Source organism: Xenopus laevis, chromosome 2L, assembly GCF_017654675.1.
Source record: "Xenopus laevis strain J_2021 chromosome 2L, Xenopus_laevis_v10.1, whole genome shotgun sequence".
NCBI classification, from domain to species: Eukaryota; Metazoa; Chordata; class Amphibia; order Anura; family Pipidae; genus Xenopus; species Xenopus laevis.
The window spans coordinates 84,776,774-84,797,755 of NC_054373.1; the positions used below are offsets into that span (position 1 = coordinate 84,776,774).

The following is a 20,982-nucleotide window of genomic DNA, read 5'->3' on the forward strand; positions in this document are numbered from 1 at the left end:
GATAATTATATCAGAGCTGCAAAAAGAGGCTTCTACTTCTGAGTCTAGGCTGAAATGAGGAATGGGAAGTGTCTCTCCATTCTCCCGCAGGAAGTCGTCATAGTTTTAACTGACAGGTTGAACTCCGTATTAGTAGGGAATACCCCTCCCAAGTTCCTCCCTGCCTGTGTGTCTCCATTTCCAAATTGCCCATATGTGTTATAACCTGTAGTTATTATCAATTCTATTAATGATATGCATTTTCTGCACATTATTTATTTTCATCCAGTTAATTTTTTTTGTGTAACTCCCTGGGGCTTGGGCATACAATCAGCATTGCAATTAGGGAGATGTAGAAGCTACTCACAGAATTAAAATTTTTCAAAATTTTGTATATGTCCCCTTAGCTTTGCATTGATTCACATGTTTATAACTGCAATGCTCCAAAAAATAGAATTTCTCATATTGGCCTCTCTATGCTGAAAAGGGTTTTGTTTTGAATATATAATATAGTAGCAACCATAAATTCAAATTTATGGTTCGAGAACATGCAGAATGAATCTGGTGTTTCTTAGGTCTTTATCTTGGGTGTTATTTGAAAACTATGTATTTTCTTACTGAGTAAGCCAAACAAGCATTCCAAATTTTTTTTTTTAATAATATTGCCACTGGAGGAATGCATAATTAAACTGTGTGTAAGAAGTTATGACTTCGCAGTCTCCTATGCATAAACAAAAATATTAAGATTGTTAGGCATCTATAGGAATGTAGTTGCCATGTAGTTACATTCACAAAGTTTCATTGACTTTTTTGTCTGGAAAAGCTTTTTGCGGTCGAGGCTTTGAGAATAGTGTAACTGCACTATGGCTGTTTTTGTTTCATAATTTTCCTTTACCGCAATGGTCTTTAAAGGGGTTGTTCACCTTCCATCACTTGTTTTTCAGTTGTTTTCAGGTAGTTCATCAGGAGTAAAGACATTTTCAGTTGCTTTCTATATTTTATTTGTGACAATTTTTCTAATAAGTTTAGTTTTTCACTTTCTCATGTCTTTATAAAGCAGCTGGGGGGGGTCACAGACCTGTTCTAAATTAAACAATAGTTGATATATTTTCTTAATTTTGTCCCTGTCGAGCAGAATCTCCACGTTTAATTAAAGCCTGCTGTTAGAATTGATACAGTATTTACTAATATTCCACATATTGTGGCCACATGGTCATCAGACTCAGGTCACTTTAAAATGTTTGACGGGTAGGTTTTTCAAACTTTGGCAGCTTAAATTGGACAGAACGCTCTTAAATCTTTTTCACACATGCTTACCTATTTTGGGCACTCCTGCAGGTTAATCTTTAAGCAATCTGCAATAGAAGCATAGATAGCACCGATTAAATAGAAAATTTATAGAATAGAAGATTTCTTTGTGTGTATATAGATAGGTACTTCTTTAGATATTTAAACTTTTCATAGATAACAAAATGCATTTGTTTTTATTTAGTTTCTGCAACAGCTTTTTACCGAGCTCAGCCGGTCATAGAATTTATGTGTGAAGTCCTAGACGTGCAAAACATCAATGAGCAAACAAAGCCTCTGACTGATTCACAGCGTGTCAAGTTCACCAAAGAAATAAGAGGTGATGGTTATTTTTCAAAAACCTTTTAGTTGTATTTGCCTTCTCTACACTTTCTATGTTCATTCATCAGTGATATATAAAATAGATATTTTATTTTTCAGGTCTGAAAGTTGAAGTGACACACTGTGGACAGATGAAAAGAAAATACAGAGTGTGCAATGTTACTAGAAGGCCAGCAAGCCACCAGACGTAAGATCGTTTTTCAATTTCCTTTGGTATGAAAGGTATTCTGTGCCAGTCTTTTGAGTTATCCTCACTTAATGTTTATACTGAATATAAGTTAAAAGTAAAAATAAGGTTTCATATAAACTATTAACGTTTAAAATCTAGGACCTCATAATAATTACCTGTCAAAATGATGAAATGACAACCATAAACTGCTTTGCCTAATATGGAACCACACATGTTGTTGTGTTATTACTAAAAATCTTTGGATGAAATAAAAATGCACACCAGTAACCTTCAGTATTTTGTGAAGTATTCCTGTTCACGTGCTGTACAAAATGCAAGTGTACCGTAGCAAATTGAACAACTTCCAAATACATTTGTAGCTTCTTGCACCCCTCCAGTCCTTTATAGATAACCCTATGCTACACAGCAACCTGTAGTACATGTTGCCTTTTTCTAATGGGGCTGCTCCTTTGGTACCTATTCCTCTAAGAACAAATTTCTTCAAAAGTTTGCCTGTTTGAAACTTGTTTGAAATTTGAAATTTAAATTGTTTATCCCTTGTATGAGAACAAACATTGTCAATGCCATACAGTAGTGTACTGTACAGGAAATTGCACTTCATATTGTAAATCAAAGCTTGTTTAGAGCAGTGATCCCCAACCAGAGCAACATGGTGCTCACCAACCCCCAGCTCCCAGTGGCCTCAAAGCAGGTACTATGGAGGCAAGATTTGGTTGCATAAGATTTGGGTTTGGGTTCTGTCAAATAGAGCCTCCAGTAGTCTGCCATTCCAAATAGGGGTTGTCAGATAGCCAATCAGAACCCCCTATTCGATACCCCTAGGAACTTTTGAATGCTTGTGTTGCTCCCCAACACTTTTTAGATTTGCATGTATCTCACAGGTACAAAAGGTTGGGGACCCCTGGTTTAGAGAATATTTATTTAAGATTTTCATAGTGTGTCTTATATCTCTGTTCAGTGTTTTGAATGCCTTCCAATACAGTACCATTTGAACACAATGTATCCTCTATGTACAGGTTTCCTTTACAGTTGGAGAATGGTCAAGCCATGGAGTGTACTGTTGCTCAGTACTTTAAGCAGAAATATAGCTTACAATTAAAATATCCCCATCTCCCTTGCTTGCAAGTTGGACAGGAGCAGAAACACACATACTTACCACTTGAGGTAAGTGAATTGCAAACCACAAACAATTCAGTAATTATTGCACAAGCTGTTCAAATAATAGCATATGTCTAATTATGGACAGCTTTAACCCGTTTGGATTCTGTGAACTGGAAACTGTTCTAAATGCTTATTTTGTGTTTGTACCCCATTCTCGAGTACTAGGTCAGTGTACCTAGCTTCAGTGACAGAACTAATCTTCTCCTACTGTCTTATATACTGTCTTATATTTTGTATTACAAATTTACAAAACTGAAAAAAAATTGAGAGAGAGAAAAAGGTCCTCTGCACTCAAAACGCATCAGTTAATAGTGCTGCTCCAGCAGAATTCTGCACTGAAATCCATTGAAACATATTTGTTATATTTAATTTTGAAATTTGACATGGAGCTAGACATATTGTCAGTTTCCCAGCTGCCCAAAGTCATGTGACTTGTGCTCTGATAAACTTCAGTCACTCTTTATTGCTGTACTGCAAGTTGGAGTGATATCATCCCCCTCCCTATACCCTAACAACAGAACAATGGGAGGGTAAAGAGATAGCAGCTCCCTAACACAAGATAACAGTTGCCTGGTAGATCAAAGAACAGAACTCAAAAAGAAAAAAAACATTGTTACATTGAGTAGGAAAAACGGCCTGCCAGAAAGCAACTCCATCCTCTCTTTCTGAAAGCACATGACATGAGATGGCTGCCTACACACCATTATTACAACTTAAAATAAATACACTTGCTGGTTCAGGAATTTTATATTGTAGAGGGAATTATTTACAGTGTAAATGGTGTAATTTAGAAATAAAAAATACATCATACAAATTGAGACAGAATCCCTTTAAGGACACAGACATGTTTTTCATTTTGAAAATATTTTTTTTTTCGTGTAAGTATCACTTTAAGCTATTAGAAAATTCCCTCCTCTTTAAACAATACTAGGATTTGTCCATATATTGCAATATATTAATGCTCATCAACTACATCAGTCATCCCTTATCTGACCAGCCCCACACCCAACCCTCATCTGATTCATTAAGAATTCTATTGCTTCATTATACATTTTACACATGGACATTTTACCTGCAACTTGCTTGATTTCAAGGTTAAGACTCCCAAATGGTTGCCCTTATATTGGCCACCACTGGGATCACCTCACTGTAGCTGTAACGATAAAATATACTATAGTCCCAAAGGAGGATCACTCTCACAAAAATATATAGTCCACATATAAGCGATCTTTGCTGTTCCAGCCAGGAAACTCACATTTAAGAATATCTAGTTTAGGTAAATCTAAAACAACTGGACTTGCTTTCTATGATTACTCGGCAAGTCCAGTTGTTTTAGATTTACCTATACTAGATATACCATGACCTGGATGAATGAAAATCTTCATAGTCACATTGCAGAGATACTTTATGTAGCACTACCATTGCAGGTAGCTATTTTAAAAACTGTAATTTTTTTTTAATAAAAACAAATTGCAAATATGATTTAAATGATTCATCTATTTCCAAACTGTAATAAAGGGGAACCACCCCTTTAAAATGTCCACTTAAGTTTTAGGAAACCGGTACAAAATAAGAAATGAAAAGCAACTGAAAAAAGAATTCAGGCTGGATCTGGTTGGTATTTTGAACCTCTTAATTTTACTAAAAGTAACATTCACAGAGGACATTTCCATTTTGGAAAATTAGGATAGAATTATGGTCTAAAACTTATTAAAATACATACGTTGGTGGGACCACAAGTAAAAATTGGGTGATGTAAAATGTAAGATTTCTCTAGGTCTGCTTGGGGGACACAGGGACAGTGGGTATAGCTGGAACCACTAGGAGGCAGGACACAATAAAAAAAAAATAGAAACTTGACCCCTCCTCCTCCTGTTATACCCCTCCTCTGTAGGCAGAGACACTCAGTTTCGTTGTGTCCTCAGGAGGTTAGGACCATCTCCTGCATTCAGGAGTATTTTACTATTTATTTTGCTCTTTTATTTTTATTTCATTACAATTCCTTCACATTATACGGAGCTGGACAGCTACACTGAGTAGTCTGATCCATTACTTGAGGATGTCACCGGGGTCTCTTGTGCTGTGCACTGACCATCCAGCATTGATTCCCTCCCTCTGACATACAGAGAGAGGATGCGCTGGCCGGGACACAGGGCTGAGGTATAGCCAGGTTCATCCTGTTGCTCAATCCTCCTTATATGCCCCAAGGATCCCTACACTACAGTCTGGGAACTCCTGCCGTGGCTCATTTAAGGTAAGCATATATCCTTAATAGCAGCCTATTCACTCTCTGAGCCCCCCCCCCCCCCTCTGCACAATCCATCTGCCTTGCACAGCAGTATAGGAGACTTTGTTGCAACCTGCAGGTCACTAGTTCAGACCCAGGCAGTATGTTAATCAGCCTCCAGCAAACAACACAGGCACTTGATAAAGGGCTTCTGGCCTGAAACATGTTGTGTGCAATAAAGAGCACCTAGTAGCAAGGTCTGCCTTTTCACTTGCTTTCTCTCAGTACTCTAGCTAATTGGTTAATTTCCTACACCTGGAGCGGGTGTGTCTTACTGAGATTGAGAGCACAGCTGCCAAATCATCTCTACAAATTGTCCAGAATGGGAATGGCACTTATGTTTCCTACTGTCCTCACTGTCAGCAGCACAAGTGAGTTATTGTGGGCTTAGCACCAGTTGCGCACCACTATTTTACAAGAGACTTCACCAAGGCTGTCTTTCACTCTACCTGGGGAGGCAACAGCTGGGGCAGATTTTGCACTTACTGTAAGTGCACCCTGTGTGCAACCCAAAAATTGCACGCCAGTGCCTTATGCACCATTTTTCTAAGGTGTGCATATGCACCATATGTCACTGCTAGGGGAGGGGCCATTCTTCGCACTCTCCATTGTGCGCCCAGGCAGCTACTTCCCATTGATTCTGGAGGAGGTTCCATTACTAGCAGACTCACCACGCTGGGCAGAACTCTTTCCCAGCTTCTCTGCAGCGCAGCCCCCCCCCCTGTTTATACTAAGAACACAACAGGGCAGTACTTCTGACACAGTGGGGTTTTTAGCTAATGCCACAGGGCAGCAGGCTTTGTAATTACTGCCTTATCAGCCTTTACTCCCCTCCAAGGCTTTACTCCCAGCAGTACCCTGGGGAGGCATTTTCACTTATATATATATATCCTACATTATATATATATATATATTGTTAACTTAATTCCTCTCTTACAGGAACAGCTTGTGTACACCATGTCTGAAGGTACAGGTGATAACCTTTTTTCCAGGCCAGCAACTACTTCATCGGTTAAGTATTTAGCTTGTGCCAAATGCCGCATCTGGTCACAAGGACCCTCTGTGTTCCACGTGCAAGCCACCTGATGCAGTTTCGGAAACATCAGAACTCCGTCCTCAGGTAAGCCAAGCCTCCCATGGGGACCCATCAGGCCAGCCCCGGGACTCCACCCCCCTGGACCCCCAGCCTCCCCCAGAATGGGCATCTAAGCTTGCCGCCGGCATTCCTAAATTGGTGGAGTCCCGTGGCTAGATAAGCCTCGGCCTAAGCCTCCAAAATGTAGAGCCCCCTCTCCTTCCGAGGATGAGTGTGAGCCGGAGTCCATCACTACTTCATCCCTGCCGCCTGACTCCGAGGAGGATCCGGCTCTGTCTGATGGTGAACTATCTCACAGTTCCGACCCAGAGTAAGGGGAATCCCCCCAAACTCTCCTCCGAGGCCATTGATTCCCTCATTTCAGTATTGGAGACCCTTCACTTAAAGGAGCCTGAACCTAGTTGCAGTACCTCCTTGTTTAAGCGCCGCAGCAGGTCCTCACATTCCTTTCCTCTCTCATGCTCAACTCGAGCAAATTATACAACAGGAATGGTTCAAGCCAGAGGGATGTTTCCAGGCTAACCGCAGTTTTTCTCAAACTATATCCTTTTCCGCAGGAACTAACGGAAAAGTGGACCTCCCCACCTTCAGTGGACGCGCCTGTCTCTCGACTATCTAAGGGCACTGCTTTACCAGTTCCTGATGCAGCCTCCTTCAAGTACTCCATGGACAAGAAGCTTGAGGGCATTCTAAGTTCCCTCTTCTCTGCTTCAGGTACCTCCCTTCGGCCTGTTCTAGACTCGGCTTGGGTAAGTAGAGCCGTCCAAACTTGGTCGGACGCCTTATGCCGAGCGATTGCCACAAGGGTCCCCCATGAAGAACTCGCTCATTTGGCCTCGCAAATCAAGGAGGCTTACTACATATGTGAAGCCTCCCTCGATGCGCTACAGGTGATTAGCAGAACTTCAGCCGACTTGACTTGTCGGTATCGGTTCGCAGATCTCTCTGGATGAAACTGCGGACTTGTCTTCAAAAAAGTCTCTCACGACACTCCACCACCTGCAGAGGACGCTTCAGTGGAAGGTCCAGGCCATCCTGGCAGTCCCGCAAGTCCACGTCTGCATTACTCACCCCTTCTTCCCTTAAGCGACTCAGCCGTAGGGGGGGGAGACTTTGCAGGTTTGCCGACTCCTGGAAGAATCTGACTCAAGACGCCTGGGTACACAAGGTCGTGAGTCAGGGCTACCACCTAGAATTCGCTTCTCTCCCGCCCCGCCGGTTCTTCATGTCCAGATATCCTCAGGGGCATCAAAAGGCTCAGGCGCTGCACAACGCGATCAGCAAGCTTATCCGTTCAGAGGTCATCATCCCTTTTCCGACTGAGGAGAGATTCCGAGGCTATTACTCAAACTTGTTTGTAGTTCCCAAGAAGGATGGATCTGTTCGGCCAATCCTGGACCTCAAGGAACTCTATACTTTCATTCGACCGCGAAGGTTCAAGTTGGAATCCCTCAGGTCTGTCATCGCGGCCCCAATTTTCTGTCCCCATCAGAGATTCTTGCGATTTGCCTTCCAAAATCGCCACTTCCAACTCACAGACCTTCTCCTTGGCCTGAACTCGGCCCCTCGTGTCTTTACCAAGATCATGTCGGTGGCCACTGCTCTAATCCGCACCAGGGGGATCTCCATAACTCCTTATCTGGACGATCTCCTGATCAAGGCACCTTAATTTGCAGTGGCCCAGCAGGCGTTGCACTTCACCATGGTTCGATTACAGGAGTTTGGTCGTTAACCCCAAGCCAATCCATGGTCTTCCTCTGGATGCAGTTCAACACCCAGACACAAACTCTCCCAGTGACAAGGTCCAGCATTTGCGGACCCTCGTGCGGTCTCTCCTCTCGAAGTCCCACACCGCGAGATTCTACATGAAGGTGTTGGGAGTCATGGTTTCGATGATAGAATCAGTTCCCTTCACCCAAGGTCACCTCAGGGAGCTTCAGTGGAATATTCTTGCGGCCTGGAGGCACAAATCCCTTCTCCTGGAATTTCGTTTATCCCGCATGACTCGAGTCTCTCTTCTCTGGTTGATGCAAACCAGTCACCTGACCAGGGGCAGACCCCTAGGGGATCCACAATGGTGACTGCTCACCACAGATGCAAGCCTCTCCGGTTGGGGAGCAGTGCAGAGGGTCGGTCAGCGCAGGGTTGCTGGTCTCTATCGGAACAATGTCTTCACATCAACCTTCTTGAGATACAGGCAATCCGACTCGCCTGTCAGCCATCTTCATTCCAGGTCTCTTAAACTGGGAAGCAGATTATCTCAGCAGACATCCCTAGATCCTTGCAAATGGCCTGTAAAGGACAACATCTTCCACAAGATCACTCAAAGATGGGGGACGCCAGAGGTCGATCACAATCGTAAAGTTCCTCTCTACTTTGCAAGGTCCAGGGACCCTCTGGCGGCAGATGCCCTCACCTCTCCCTGGGACTTCCATCTTGCGTTCATTCCAAGAAAGATCAAGAAACTTCAGAGAGAACTCATACTCTCATCCTCATAGCTCAAACATGGCCCCGTAGATCCTGGGTCTAGGATCTAGTACATCTCTCAGTAGAGGAACCTTGGCCTCTCATCCTGGACCTTCTCTCTCAGGGTCCAATCCTTCACCACTGTCCTGCCACCCTCAATTTGATGGCGTGGCTACTGAAACTGCTATCCTAAGACGGAAGGGGTTCTCTGACACTGTCATTCTACCATGCGTGCAGCCCGCAAACCGGTCTCCGCCAAGACGTACCATTGGGTCTGGTTCACTTTCCATTGGTGGTGCCAATGTAATGGTTTCAATTCACTGAAGTTTTCCACTCCACTCCTTCTGGCCTTATACAGGAGGGACTGTCCCTGCACATGTCCCCCGGATCACTGAAATCTCAGTTTTCGGCACTTCCATCCTGTTCCAAAGACCTCTCGCCTTCTTCCCAGATGTTAGGATTTTTCTTCAGGGAATGGCCCACATAAAGCGCCCGGTACTTTCACCGGTGCCAAATTGGGACTTAACCTTAGTCCTACGTGCCCTGCAACACGCTCCCTTTAAACCCATGGATTCTATTCCACTTCAGTGGCTCACATGGAAAACAGTTTTTTCTGCTGGCTATTGCCTCAGCACGGAGAGTATCTGAGATCTCTGCCCAATCCTGTAGGTCTCCTCTGTTGACCTTCCACAACGACAGGGCAGTACTTCATACTTCTCCCTCTTTTCTTCCCAAGGTGGTTTCCACTTTCCACCTCAACCAGGAAATTACGATTCCTACCTTCTGCCCATCCCTTTCCAATGCGAAGGAAGCAGCACTGCACACCCTCGACCCCCTTAGGGCCCTCAAGTTTTACCTGCACCGGGTCGAGGACATCCGTCTATCGGACTCCTTGTCCTTAGACCACCATATCCTGATGGATACAGCAGGCCATCCAGAGATCCTATTCATCACAGGGTCAGGTTCCCCCAGATCAATCAGGGCACATTCCGCCAGAGGGCTTTTCGAAAATAAGCCTCAGCGGAACAAGGCTGCAACGTGGACTTCAATCCATACTTTTGCCAAATTTTACCAGTTTGGCACCTTGTGGCATCTGACACCCACTATGGCAGGAAGGTACTTCAGGCTGCAGTGGCTGGTTCCACGTAGGCCTCTACTTCCCGCCCTAGATTCAGGGGACAGCTTTGGTACGTCCCCACTGTCCCTGTGTCCCCCAAGCAGACCTAGAGAAAAGGAGATTTTGTGTACTCCCCGTTAAATCTCTTTCTCTTCAGTCGCTTGGGGGACACGGCTTCCCTCCCTGAATAGAGGCCTTCTCTTGGCTTCAGACTGTTCTTCTTGTAATTAGTTATCAGATTTTCTGTTGCTTATTGATAACCTCCTGTTTCTCCTTTGGTACGAACTGAGTGTCTCTGCCTACAGAGGAGGGGTATAGCAGGAGGAGGAGGGGTCAAGTTTCTATTTTTTTATTGTGTCCTGCCTCCTAGTGGTTCCAGCTATACCCACTGTCCCTGTGTCCCCCAAGCGACTGAAGAGAAAGAGATTTAACGGTGAGTACACAAAATCTCCTTTTTGCTGTATTTTAATTTACGTATTGGGTATTCTTTGCTAAAAATTATTATTGCATATGTGCACTGCATTTCTTCTAGGTTTGCAACATTGTAGCTGGCCAACGATGTATTAAGAAACTGACAGACAATCAGACTTCCACTATGATCAAAGCTACCGCCCGATCTGCTCCAGACAGACAGGAGGAGATCAGCAGGCTGGTAGGTGCCTAGTATTCTATGCTTGTATTCTAGAAGTCATGTCATTGGGTTCATGACCTCATATACCTTCCTCTGGTTCACCCTAAACTGCTGCTATTTATTTAGAGATAAAATGGCAGACTGGGGGTGCTGACAAAATGAATAATGATAATAGTAGTTTTGGTGGTATTGGTTGTTTTAGTAACATTATATTCCACAGTGCTTTAGAGGGCTTTTATATCATCCTTGCCCTATGGAACTTACAATCGAAGGTTCCTGTCTGATTCTTGCATCGTATGGTCATTTTTATTAAGACTTTCAAAAACAATCTATTTGCATTCACCAACTTGGAATTCTGCTGCAGATGTTGTAGTATGTTCGAAGCCTCTCACAGACTGATCCAGTGTTCTAAAGTTGACATGCAATAGAATAGTGGCAAGCACACCAGAATTACATCCTTTCCTTTAAAAATGTGTTTTGTAAGTTACAATTGTAATTTCACTGCCAGCTTCTGCAGTGGTTGAAATAAATTAAGTATTCACAGTAGCACATTTATTTTATTTCATCCCGTTTAAAGGAGAATGAAAGGCTTTGTACACTTTGGGGTGCCAAATGTTAGGCACCCCCAAGTAATTGTATATACTTACCTCAAACCCTGGGCCGATGCAGTGTTGGATTGACCCACCAGGATACCAGGAAAACTCCTGCTTCTAAACATTTGGCTTATTACACGGCCACTCCTTATTTCCTTAACAAAAAGGAAAGTAAAAGAAACAAGACCAGGAGAATAGAGGTTGAGTGAGGAGAGGAAGAAAATGGTACTGAGAGTGGGCCCCTTGTCTAAAGTTTGTTGGTGGGCTCCTCATATCCCAGTCCAACACTGGCCTGGTGCTCCTCTCATGAGAAAACTGCAATAGTCCGGTGGTTTCTTCCAGTGAGCACCACAGTGCAATTGGCTTCCTTCTTCTTCTTTCTCCAAATTTCCCAGGGCAGACGCAAGTGCAGCAGAATGAAATAGCAGACTTTTTAGTTAAAGTTTGGCCTTTTGTTCTCATATAAGTCCATACAATCACTTGGGGGTGTCTAACATTTGGCACCCTAACATGTGCAAAGCCTTTCCTTCTACTTTAAAATGGTTTGTTGATTTAATTTAGTAGGAGGAGACGGAAATGCTTTAAAGAGATTGTTCACCTAAGCTAACTTTTAGTATGTTATAGAATGGCAATTTAGAGTAACTATTCATTTGATTTATTTTTTTTATGGTTTTGAAGTTATTTGGCTCTTTTTGTCTCTTTCAAATGGGGCCACTGACCTCGGCAGCCAAAAAAAGAGCCATTTCCTGATCTAAAGAGGAAAACGGATTGGCCTGTCCTTTATAAATAAAATCGTTATTTGTTAACTGGATAATGATACTGATGAAAACTTCATTCCAACTCTGTCTATGATTTTTTTGGAAAAATGTTGGAAACATTATATATTAGTTATTATAATAAATTAGTTATGCCACTGGCGATGCCGGCATATAGACAATAAGTCAAAGGTACCATATGCTAGCATTCCTAAAATGAGGTGAGGCTAACTTGTCTTTTTTCCTAGGTGAAGAGTAACAGTATGGTTGGTGGACCAGATCCGTACCTCAAGGAGTTTGGCATTGTTGTTCATAATGAAATGACAGAGCTAACAGGCAGAGTGTTGCCAGCACCAATGCTTCAGTATGGAGGAAGGGTGAGTGCATGAGGCTTCTTTAAACTAACTTATATAAGTCAGCATTTGAATGATTTAAACACATTTGTCAGCAGATCTTCTTTTAACATTTACTGATGTATTATGGACTCCCATGTTAGGGACACTAAGCCTGAAAATTAATAACTAAAGTTAATTTAAAAAGAAAATTCTTCTGTTTCATTTATAGGCAAGCCCAAATTAACATTCACCAGATTTGTGAAAATAAAAGAGGCATGGGAAAACTAGAATGCAAGGATAACTGCAAAAAAGCAAACTGGAGCCATAAGCAATTGCTATGAGAGGGAAGACATAAGGAAATTAAAAAATTCAAATGATATGGCAACAAATTTACAATTCATATTTTAACAATTTCATATTTTCACATATTATCATGGCTTAGAGCAGGGATCCCCAACCTTTTTCACCTGTGAGCAACATTCTGATGTAAAAAGAGTTGGGGAGCAACACAAGCATAAAAAATGTTCCTGGATGGAGCCAAATAAGCACTGTGGTGGGCTATTGGTAGCCCATATGTGGACTAGCAGCCTACAGGAGACTCTGTTTACCATTACACCTGGTTTTTATACAACCAAATCTTGCCTCCAAGCCTGGAATTCAAAAATAAGCCCCTGCTTTGAGGCCACTGAGAGCAACACCCAAGGGTTTGGGGGGCAACATGTTTCTCACGAGCTACTGGTTGGGGATCACTGGCTTAGAGAGTGGGAAAGCATATGGGGCTATAAATTCTTAAAATTCTTCCTTACTTTGTTTTCCACATCTTCTATGAAAGTTCTGCTTGGTTTGCAATTCCAGTGTTGCTTAAACTACTGTTATGGTGGGTGGTCAGAACTTTCTCTTTTCTTAACCCTGCTATAGTTTAGAGCAGTGATCTCCAAGCAATGGCTAGTGAGCAACATGTTGCTCACCAATCTCTTGGATGTTGCTCCCAGTGGCCTCAAAGCAGGTGCTTATTTTTAAATTCCTGGTTTGGAGGCAAGTTTTGGTTGCAGCTCACTCACATCAGGGCAGCCCAGATAATCCAAATAAGTGCAGCATGACTGGGCCCCCCTAAAGCCCAAAATGTCTTATATATCTAATAAGTTATGGACCAATTATGAGATCTATAGCAGTAAAGATAGTATAAAAAAAGTTCCCTGGCTGGCTAAAACTAAGGGACTTGTCCCAACTCTACTATGGAAGAGGAATGTTGGGACTCTGAAGAATATCTGAAAAATGTTAAGATTGTATACACGTTTTGGGGGGGGGGGGGACTGGACAATACATTTTGTTTTGCAAAAATGTTTTGCATTAACAGAATTGAAGCCTGATAGAATTAGGGCCACTACACCTTCATGTATGCTGCATAAATTAGATTTCCCTGTACAATTCAATATGAATATAATGCGAGGTTAGAGCTCCATGAAATGTTTATCTATGTTTTGATTTGTTTTCACTAGAATAAAACTGTGGCCACCCCAAACCAGGGTGTTTGGGACATGAGAGGAAAGCAGTTCTATGCTGGTATTGAGATCAAAGTTTGGGCTGTTGCTTGTTTTGCACCACAGAAGCAGTGCCGAGAAGACTTGTTAAAGTGAGTGCTGCATTCGTTAAAATGTCACATGAAATGGATAGATTATTTCACTGCCAGTAAAATTATGTGCTTTGTTTGAAAATGTTTGTTCAGAGCAAAACCTTAATTTCCAGTAAAGACTCCTCCAATACAGTCTGAACTCTTGGTACAGCTTTTATCTAAGTTCCAAGTTTTAAAGGAAAACTATACCCCCCAAACAATGTAGGTCTCTATAAAAATATATTGCATAAAGCAGCTCATATGTAAAACCTTCTTCATTTAAACAAACCATTTTCATAATAATATACATTTCTAGTAGTATGTGCCATTGGGTAAACATAAAAAGAAAATTGCCATTTTAAAAAATAAGGGCCGCCCCCTGGGATTGTACGATTCACTGTGTACACATACATACCAACAAACTATACTTGTTAGGTCACACGAGCCAATTAACAGACAGATTTCTGTCTTTTGCTTCCACACTTCTTCCTGTTACAGTTAGAATTGTAGTATTTCTGGTCAGGTGATCTCTGAGACAGCACACAGACCATCACGAAATGGGGGTTCAAGGCAAGAGATGTAAAAGGACAATATTTACTTATATATATATTCCAGTTTGGTAAGACTCTTTAATATGCCACTTAATATAGTTGCTTAAGTATTCATTTTGGGAGTATAGTTTTCCTTTAAGGATACAGCCCTCTTCTGCTATCCTTTAGTAAGGGTCTGTTTACAGCTCATTGGGATACTTAATTCTCTGGAAGCTGGTACCCTGCTTCCCTGGGCAGCATATAGCACACGTGCTTCACTGTGAAAGAAAAGGTGGAGGATTATGCTATAGACTCCATCTTTGGGCTGCATGTGGGAGGCATAGTGTTGCTATGCCCCTGATGCACCACATTTCGACTTTGTTCAGGATTTTCATTACATTTCTTTAAAGAACTGATGTTAAGCTGCTTAATACTAGCATGTAATATCTTTGTCATTTATGAAAACAGGAGTTTCACTGATCAGTTAAGAAAGATCTCCAAAGATGCAGGAATGCCCATTCAAGGTCAGCCTTGCTTCTGTAAATATGCTCAAGGCGCTGACAGTGTGGAGCCAATGTTCAAACATCTTAAGTTGACATATGTTGGTCTTCAACTTATCGTGGTGATTTTGCCTGGCAAGACTCCAGTTTATGGTGAGTACTGGGCAAGTACCTAGTTTTAGTGTTTTTTTTTGTTTTGTTTTTTCTTTTGAGATTTAAACAGCAATTCTGCTATGCAGACTTTACCTCAGTAGCTCTTTTGAAGACAAAAAGAGCATCAGCAACCTTTTCTATGCAGTCCTTGATTCAGTTAACCCCTCAGTTGATCAAATAAACCAGAATTAGTAATCTAATACTTCTCATATCACAGACATTGCTAAAAACAGAATATAAATGTAAGTTGCTTAAGAGAAGAATTCTGAGTAAGTTTTCCAATGATTTTTTTGGGTTTAAAATAAAGATATTGATTGCCGAGCACTTCAAAACAAAATTGACACTATCAGAAATGACATTACACTTCTCAACCCCCTAGACTTCCATCACCCTCCCTCCACACTCCCCAGTCTCTCCTATGTTCCTTCACCCCTGTCACTAATGAGGAAGTCTCAAAACTGTTGGCCCCCTCTCATCTTACCACCTGCCTGCTTGATCCTATTTCTTCAAAACTTCTCCACAATGCCAATACCTGTCTAATCAAAGCCTTAATGCCTCTATTTAATCTCTCGCTCTCAAAGGGAATCTTTCCTTCTCAATAAACATGCTCTTGTCACCAAATCCTCTCTTGATCCCTCCAATCTTGATAACCTCCGGCCTATCACTCTGCTACCTTTCATCTCTACCTTTCAACTTCTTGAGCGCCTAGTCTACAACAGACTAACCTCATTCCTCTCTGACAATAACCATTTGGACCCCCTACAATCTGGTTTCAAGCAACAACACTCCACTGAAACTGCCCTAACCCGACTAACTAACGACCTTTTAAGAGCTAAAGCCAACAATCACTTCTCATTACTAATACTACTTGATCTCTCCGCTGCATTTGAGTGTAGACCATCCTCTTCTTCTCCAGTCCCTCCATTCACTTGGCCTTTCGTGACATGGCCCTGTCCTGGTTCTCTACTTACCTCACTAATCGTTCCTTCAGTGTCTCCTACAATGGAGCAGCATCTTTCTTCCCTTCCTCTTTCTGTTGGGGTTCCTCGAGGCTCTGTCATGAGCCCCTTATTATTCGTCCTCTATACTTCCTACCTCAGCAGTCTAATCAGAAAACCTGCAAATATTTTTCTTGGCAGCAACAGGTCTAATTCATATGAAAAATGTTTTCTTTAAAGCTATAGCCCTACTGGAACTTGAACAGCAGCCCCCTTGGCTGAATAGCAGCCAAGTCTGTTTCAAGACTGAAAACAAGCATCCGATGCTATTTAATCCGTTATCTTTGTCATAATTATTTATTTAGACATGTTATAATATGGGCTGGCCACCATCAATGCTCCCTCTAATTCCTTCTTGGCTATGCACACAAGAAAATGAACATTTTAAACTTTTGTGCGCATGTCAGAATAAATGCAAAATTTTGTATTTTCAACCAAAATTCTTTGTGCCCTACTGGTCCGCCCATCTGTTACACTTCCTGCTGCCTTCTATCCCAGGCTGTGCAGAGGATTCGGCGACACACGGCACACTTAACTTTAGGATAGGAACTAGGGATGCACCAAATCCACTATATTGGATTCAGCCAAACCCCCGAACCCTTTGCGAAGATTCGGCTGAATACCAAACCGAATCCTAATTTGCATATGCAAATTAGAAGTAGGAAGGGGGAAACTTTTTTTTACTTCCCTTGTTTTGTGACAAAAAGTCACGTGATTTCCCACCATGGAGGCTGAATCCTAATCCTGCTGAAAAAGGCCGAATCCCGATCCGAATCCTGGATTCAGTGCATCCCTAATAGGAACCAATCGCCAGCTAGGCTAACCTGATAGGGAACTGTATCCTGTCTTTGCTTGTGTTACTGTAGGGCTGTGATTGGTTATCCACCTCCTACCTTGCTTTTGGCAGGGATTGCCAGGACATGCCCACCTCTCATTTGAAACACCAACAGGGGCTGTAGCAGATCTATATGGAGCTCTAAATAAAAATTAGCTGTTAAAGACTGTAAATTGTCATTTTGAGGCAATATGGGCTGCAGCTATTTTCATTTTAAATGATTAGTTGACAAAGTGTAACGTGGCTATGTATTTGTTTTATTGTGTATGTATTGTATACATGTTATACTGTAAGTTGGGATGCATGGAATCCAACATTCAGTTCATGTTCTTGTGACTTTTAAAGCTCTAGATGACTGACTAAATGCAACAAAATCCAAAAATTATGAATTTAGCACATCCTTAATTACAACTTACAAGTGTAGTATTTCCGAAGTCAAATTTAGGTTCGGATTTCTTCTTATTTACAGCGGAAGTGAAACGAGTAGGAGACACGCTACTTGGTATGGCCACCCAGTGTGTTCAGGTGAAAAATGTAGTCAAGACATCTCCTCAGACACTATCAAACCTCTGCCTGAAAATCAATGCCAAGCTAGGGGGAATTAACAATGTGTTGGTGCCTCACCAAAGGTAAGAATATAAAGAACCAATTTATCTTCATTGAGTAGCCTGTGACATGCTTAGGCCAAGGACACATGGAGCGAAGGCTCCGATGCTCTCTGCCAGCATATTTTTGCAGTCTGAGAGAAGCAGATCTGTTCTGTGCCTCTGCTCCATTCTTCTGAGATGTCTCATTTGGGCTGAAGTCCGCTGCTTGTGAGCGCATATTCAGTTTAGGGCACTTCTCTCAGCCTGCAAAAAAATATGCAGACTGAAAAGAGTTGGAGATACTGAATCTCTTTTATTTTTCCCAGTTACGGTACATAATTTGGTCTTAAACAAACATATCTTACACAAATTGGAATTTTATTTTTTTTTTTACTTTAATCCAGGGCTGTATTTTAAAGCGTGTCTCTTTGGCTCAAGGTACCTGGGTGTTTGTGATGGCCACTGTTCCTTTTTAGGAGGAACTATGGTAATAATGCCTACACTAATGCATTTTATACCAAAATCAGGGGCACGCTGTAATATTAGCACATAGAGAAAACTATTATTTTGCTTCAGAGCCCAAAACAGAAGCCTTCTCAAAGGGAATTGGCTCTCCCTGACCATACATTGATCTTTCATCATAGAAGGGGCTGTCCAAAAATATGAGGCTTCCAAAATCTCTATTAGAAAATGCAAAAAGAGTGCAAAAAATGCCTCTGACATACTGTTAGAAGTAATGCAATACAGCGGTATATATTGTATGCCTCATTATTCCTTTTTTTAATGTATTGGCATTTTGGTGTGCAACGGTTGCTGAATGCAGGAATACATTGAAAAAAAAAATTGAAAACACATGTAGGGAACAAAGTACCTTCACAGACAATATCTTTTGCTTTAAAATTGTATTTCAAAGTTTCCTTGGATTGGGAGATGCCATGTATTTTGTTTAAACCTTCGTGTTTCTGGACTTACCAACTTTCCACTCCAAATTGTTTGTTTAATCAACTCTCACTGCTTATGGTGTCCAACGAGGCATTGTTGGACAAAATTAGCTGGACTTTTTTTCTCTGCTGCTAAAGCATATTTTAATCATCAATCAACTGAATACTTCATCTGAAATTATTTTCAGACTGATGTCTTAATAATTTTACCGAAACAAATATCATTAGCCCAACGTTTTTCAACCAAAAAATGGTCTTCCTCAGGGCAATCTTTTTCTCTTTATTTTTATTTTGATTGCCCCTGAGGAAGACCATTTATGGCATTGGGCTAATATTTGTTTCGGTCCTATTTTTGTAACTTCGTTTTTTGATGTAATGAAAACTTTTTGATTGAGCCAGGGTGTGCAGTCCTTTGTTTGATTTTTTTTTTTTTGTCCATTATTATCTTGGAGTCTCGCTTGCGGGGTCTCCTTTGGATTAGCACCTTCCATTGTTTATTGGGTGTGCTCCTTCTAATCTCATATTTCTACGTTTTAATATTTGGTCAACTTGAATAAGACCTTTTTGGAACTCTTCTAATATGTGTTTATTTAACATTATCATTAGATTGTATTGCAGAGAAAAAAAAATAGTTAACGGAGCACCAAAGAGTATGCTGCCTAAAAAAAGTTTTCCCTAAAATGATTGTTTTTAAAAGGTAAAAAAGGCAGCGTACTCTTCGGTGCTCTGTTAACTTTTTTCTCTGCATTGATTGTATGTGCCAAGTGGGGTTGTAATCTAACATGTAGCACAGAGTGAGCTGCCATAGGCCGGTAATTTTTGTGCTCCCCATATAAGTGATTATTTATACCATTAGATTTTATTGTTGTCTTGCCTTATCTGCAATTGAGATTTACTTCCTGAGTGTTGTTTTTACTGCAGACCTTCAGTGTTTCAGCAGCCTGTTATATTTTTGGGAGCTGATGTAACACACCCCCCTGCTGGGGATGGCAAGAAACCTTCCATTGCAGCTGTAGTGGGCAGCATGGATGGGCATCCCAGCCGCTACTGTGCCACTGTGCGTGTTCAGACCTCACGCCAAGAGACAACCCAAGAGTTGCTGTACAGCCAGGAAGTTATTCAAGATCTTTGCAACATGGTTCGGGAACTGCTTATCCAGTTTTACAAGTCAACTCGCTTTAAACCAACAAGAATCATCTACTATAGAGGAGGCGTTTCTGAAGGTCAAATGAAACAGGTGAGATTGAGAACTGATGTTTACAACTACTGATGTTATTTTCTGTAACAGGTATATTGGTGAATGCAAGACAGTCTTGCCTTTCACTTTAAATGGAAACTATACCCCCTTGATTTGAGCTCAGTTGGACTTGTGTAGAAAAGGTGCAAAAGCTGAACTTCCAAAATTTACATTTTTTTAATATCTGAACACAAAAAATATATATATATATATATATATATATATATATATATATATATATATATATATATATATATATATATATATATATATATATATATATATATATATATTTATATATTTATTTATTATAAGCTAAGAACAGCCAGAAGAAGAAGAAGACCAATAAATAAACTGAAACACTCCTTTAAGTCCCTCTGAAAAACATGAAGTCTCCGATGTAACATTTATGTCCAAAAAAATAGTAATACTAACAATTTTTGCCTACCCCATACAGGTGGCATGGCCAGAGCTTATGGCAATTCGAAAGGCCTGCATCAGCTTGGAAGAAGATTACAGACCTGGAATAACCTACATTGTTGTACAAAAGAGGCATCATACAAGGCTTTTTTGCTCTGATAAAACAGAAAGGGTATGTCACATTTAATGCTAAATCTGTATTCTGAACTGAAGCCTATATTATATTTATATATATATATATATATATATATATATATATATATATATATATATATATATATATATATATATATATAATTTTTTTTTTAAGTTTCTGCTTAAAATTCCATTTCTGCCCTCTTGCTGGAGGTGTATAACCTGCATGTCTTGTGACTGTTGGTGGGTCAAAATGTATAGCATTTTTGTTTTTTCTTTTCTAATGCAAACTATCACATTTCTTGTAGGTTGGAAAGAGTGGCAATGTGCCAGCAGGAACTACAGTGGACAGCACAATAACACACCCATCAGAATTTGATTTCTATCTCTGTAGTCATGCTGGGATTCAGGTACTGGAAATAAGCAAGTTGACAAGTTGCCATAGTACCTGTCTTGGCTAAAGGCATGTTGGACATTTTTACTGTTAAGATCTTTTTAGAGATTACGGATAACCAACTAACAGCAGTAGGAAATGCCTTATCTTAGACCATAAATAGCACATTCAACATGAATCCTACAGGTTGGCAAATTTATTCTGACTGCCACTATTCTCCCTGAGTGCAATGTGGCAGTCAAATCTTTCTGTGTACTATTAGTCTAATCCAGGAGTGCCCATACTTTACTAATGTGAGGTCTACCTTTAGTGATGATGTCCCATTATGAGCTATATCTATAAAAGCATTATTAGTATTCTGTTCTATGGAAAATATTACTTGCATATTGATTTATGAGAAA

At 41.0% G+C, this 20,982-nt stretch overlaps 1 protein-coding gene across 3 annotated transcripts in view; it reads left to right on the top strand.

Annotated features, from left to right (window-relative positions):
• Positions 1 to 20,982, top strand: part of ago4.L (argonaute 4, RISC catalytic component L homeolog) — a 70,835-nt gene that overhangs the window by 43,299 nt on the left and 6,554 nt on the right. For all 3 annotated transcript variants that reach the window (NM_001096105.1, XM_041581102.1, XM_041581103.1), the window contains exons 6-16: positions 1,472 to 1,606; positions 1,708 to 1,795; positions 2,815 to 2,962; positions 10,458 to 10,577; positions 12,153 to 12,281; positions 13,739 to 13,872; positions 14,850 to 15,034; positions 17,337 to 17,496; positions 19,317 to 19,632; positions 20,090 to 20,224; positions 20,496 to 20,597. In NM_001096105.1, coding sequence (NP_001089574.1) covers positions 1,472 to 1,606; positions 1,708 to 1,795; positions 2,815 to 2,962; positions 10,458 to 10,577; positions 12,153 to 12,281; positions 13,739 to 13,872; positions 14,850 to 15,034; positions 17,337 to 17,496; positions 19,317 to 19,632; positions 20,090 to 20,224; positions 20,496 to 20,597 — 1,652 coding nt within the window. The remainder of the gene's footprint in view (positions 1 to 1,471; positions 1,607 to 1,707; positions 1,796 to 2,814; positions 2,963 to 10,457; positions 10,578 to 12,152; positions 12,282 to 13,738; positions 13,873 to 14,849; positions 15,035 to 17,336; positions 17,497 to 19,316; positions 19,633 to 20,089; positions 20,225 to 20,495; positions 20,598 to 20,982) is intronic.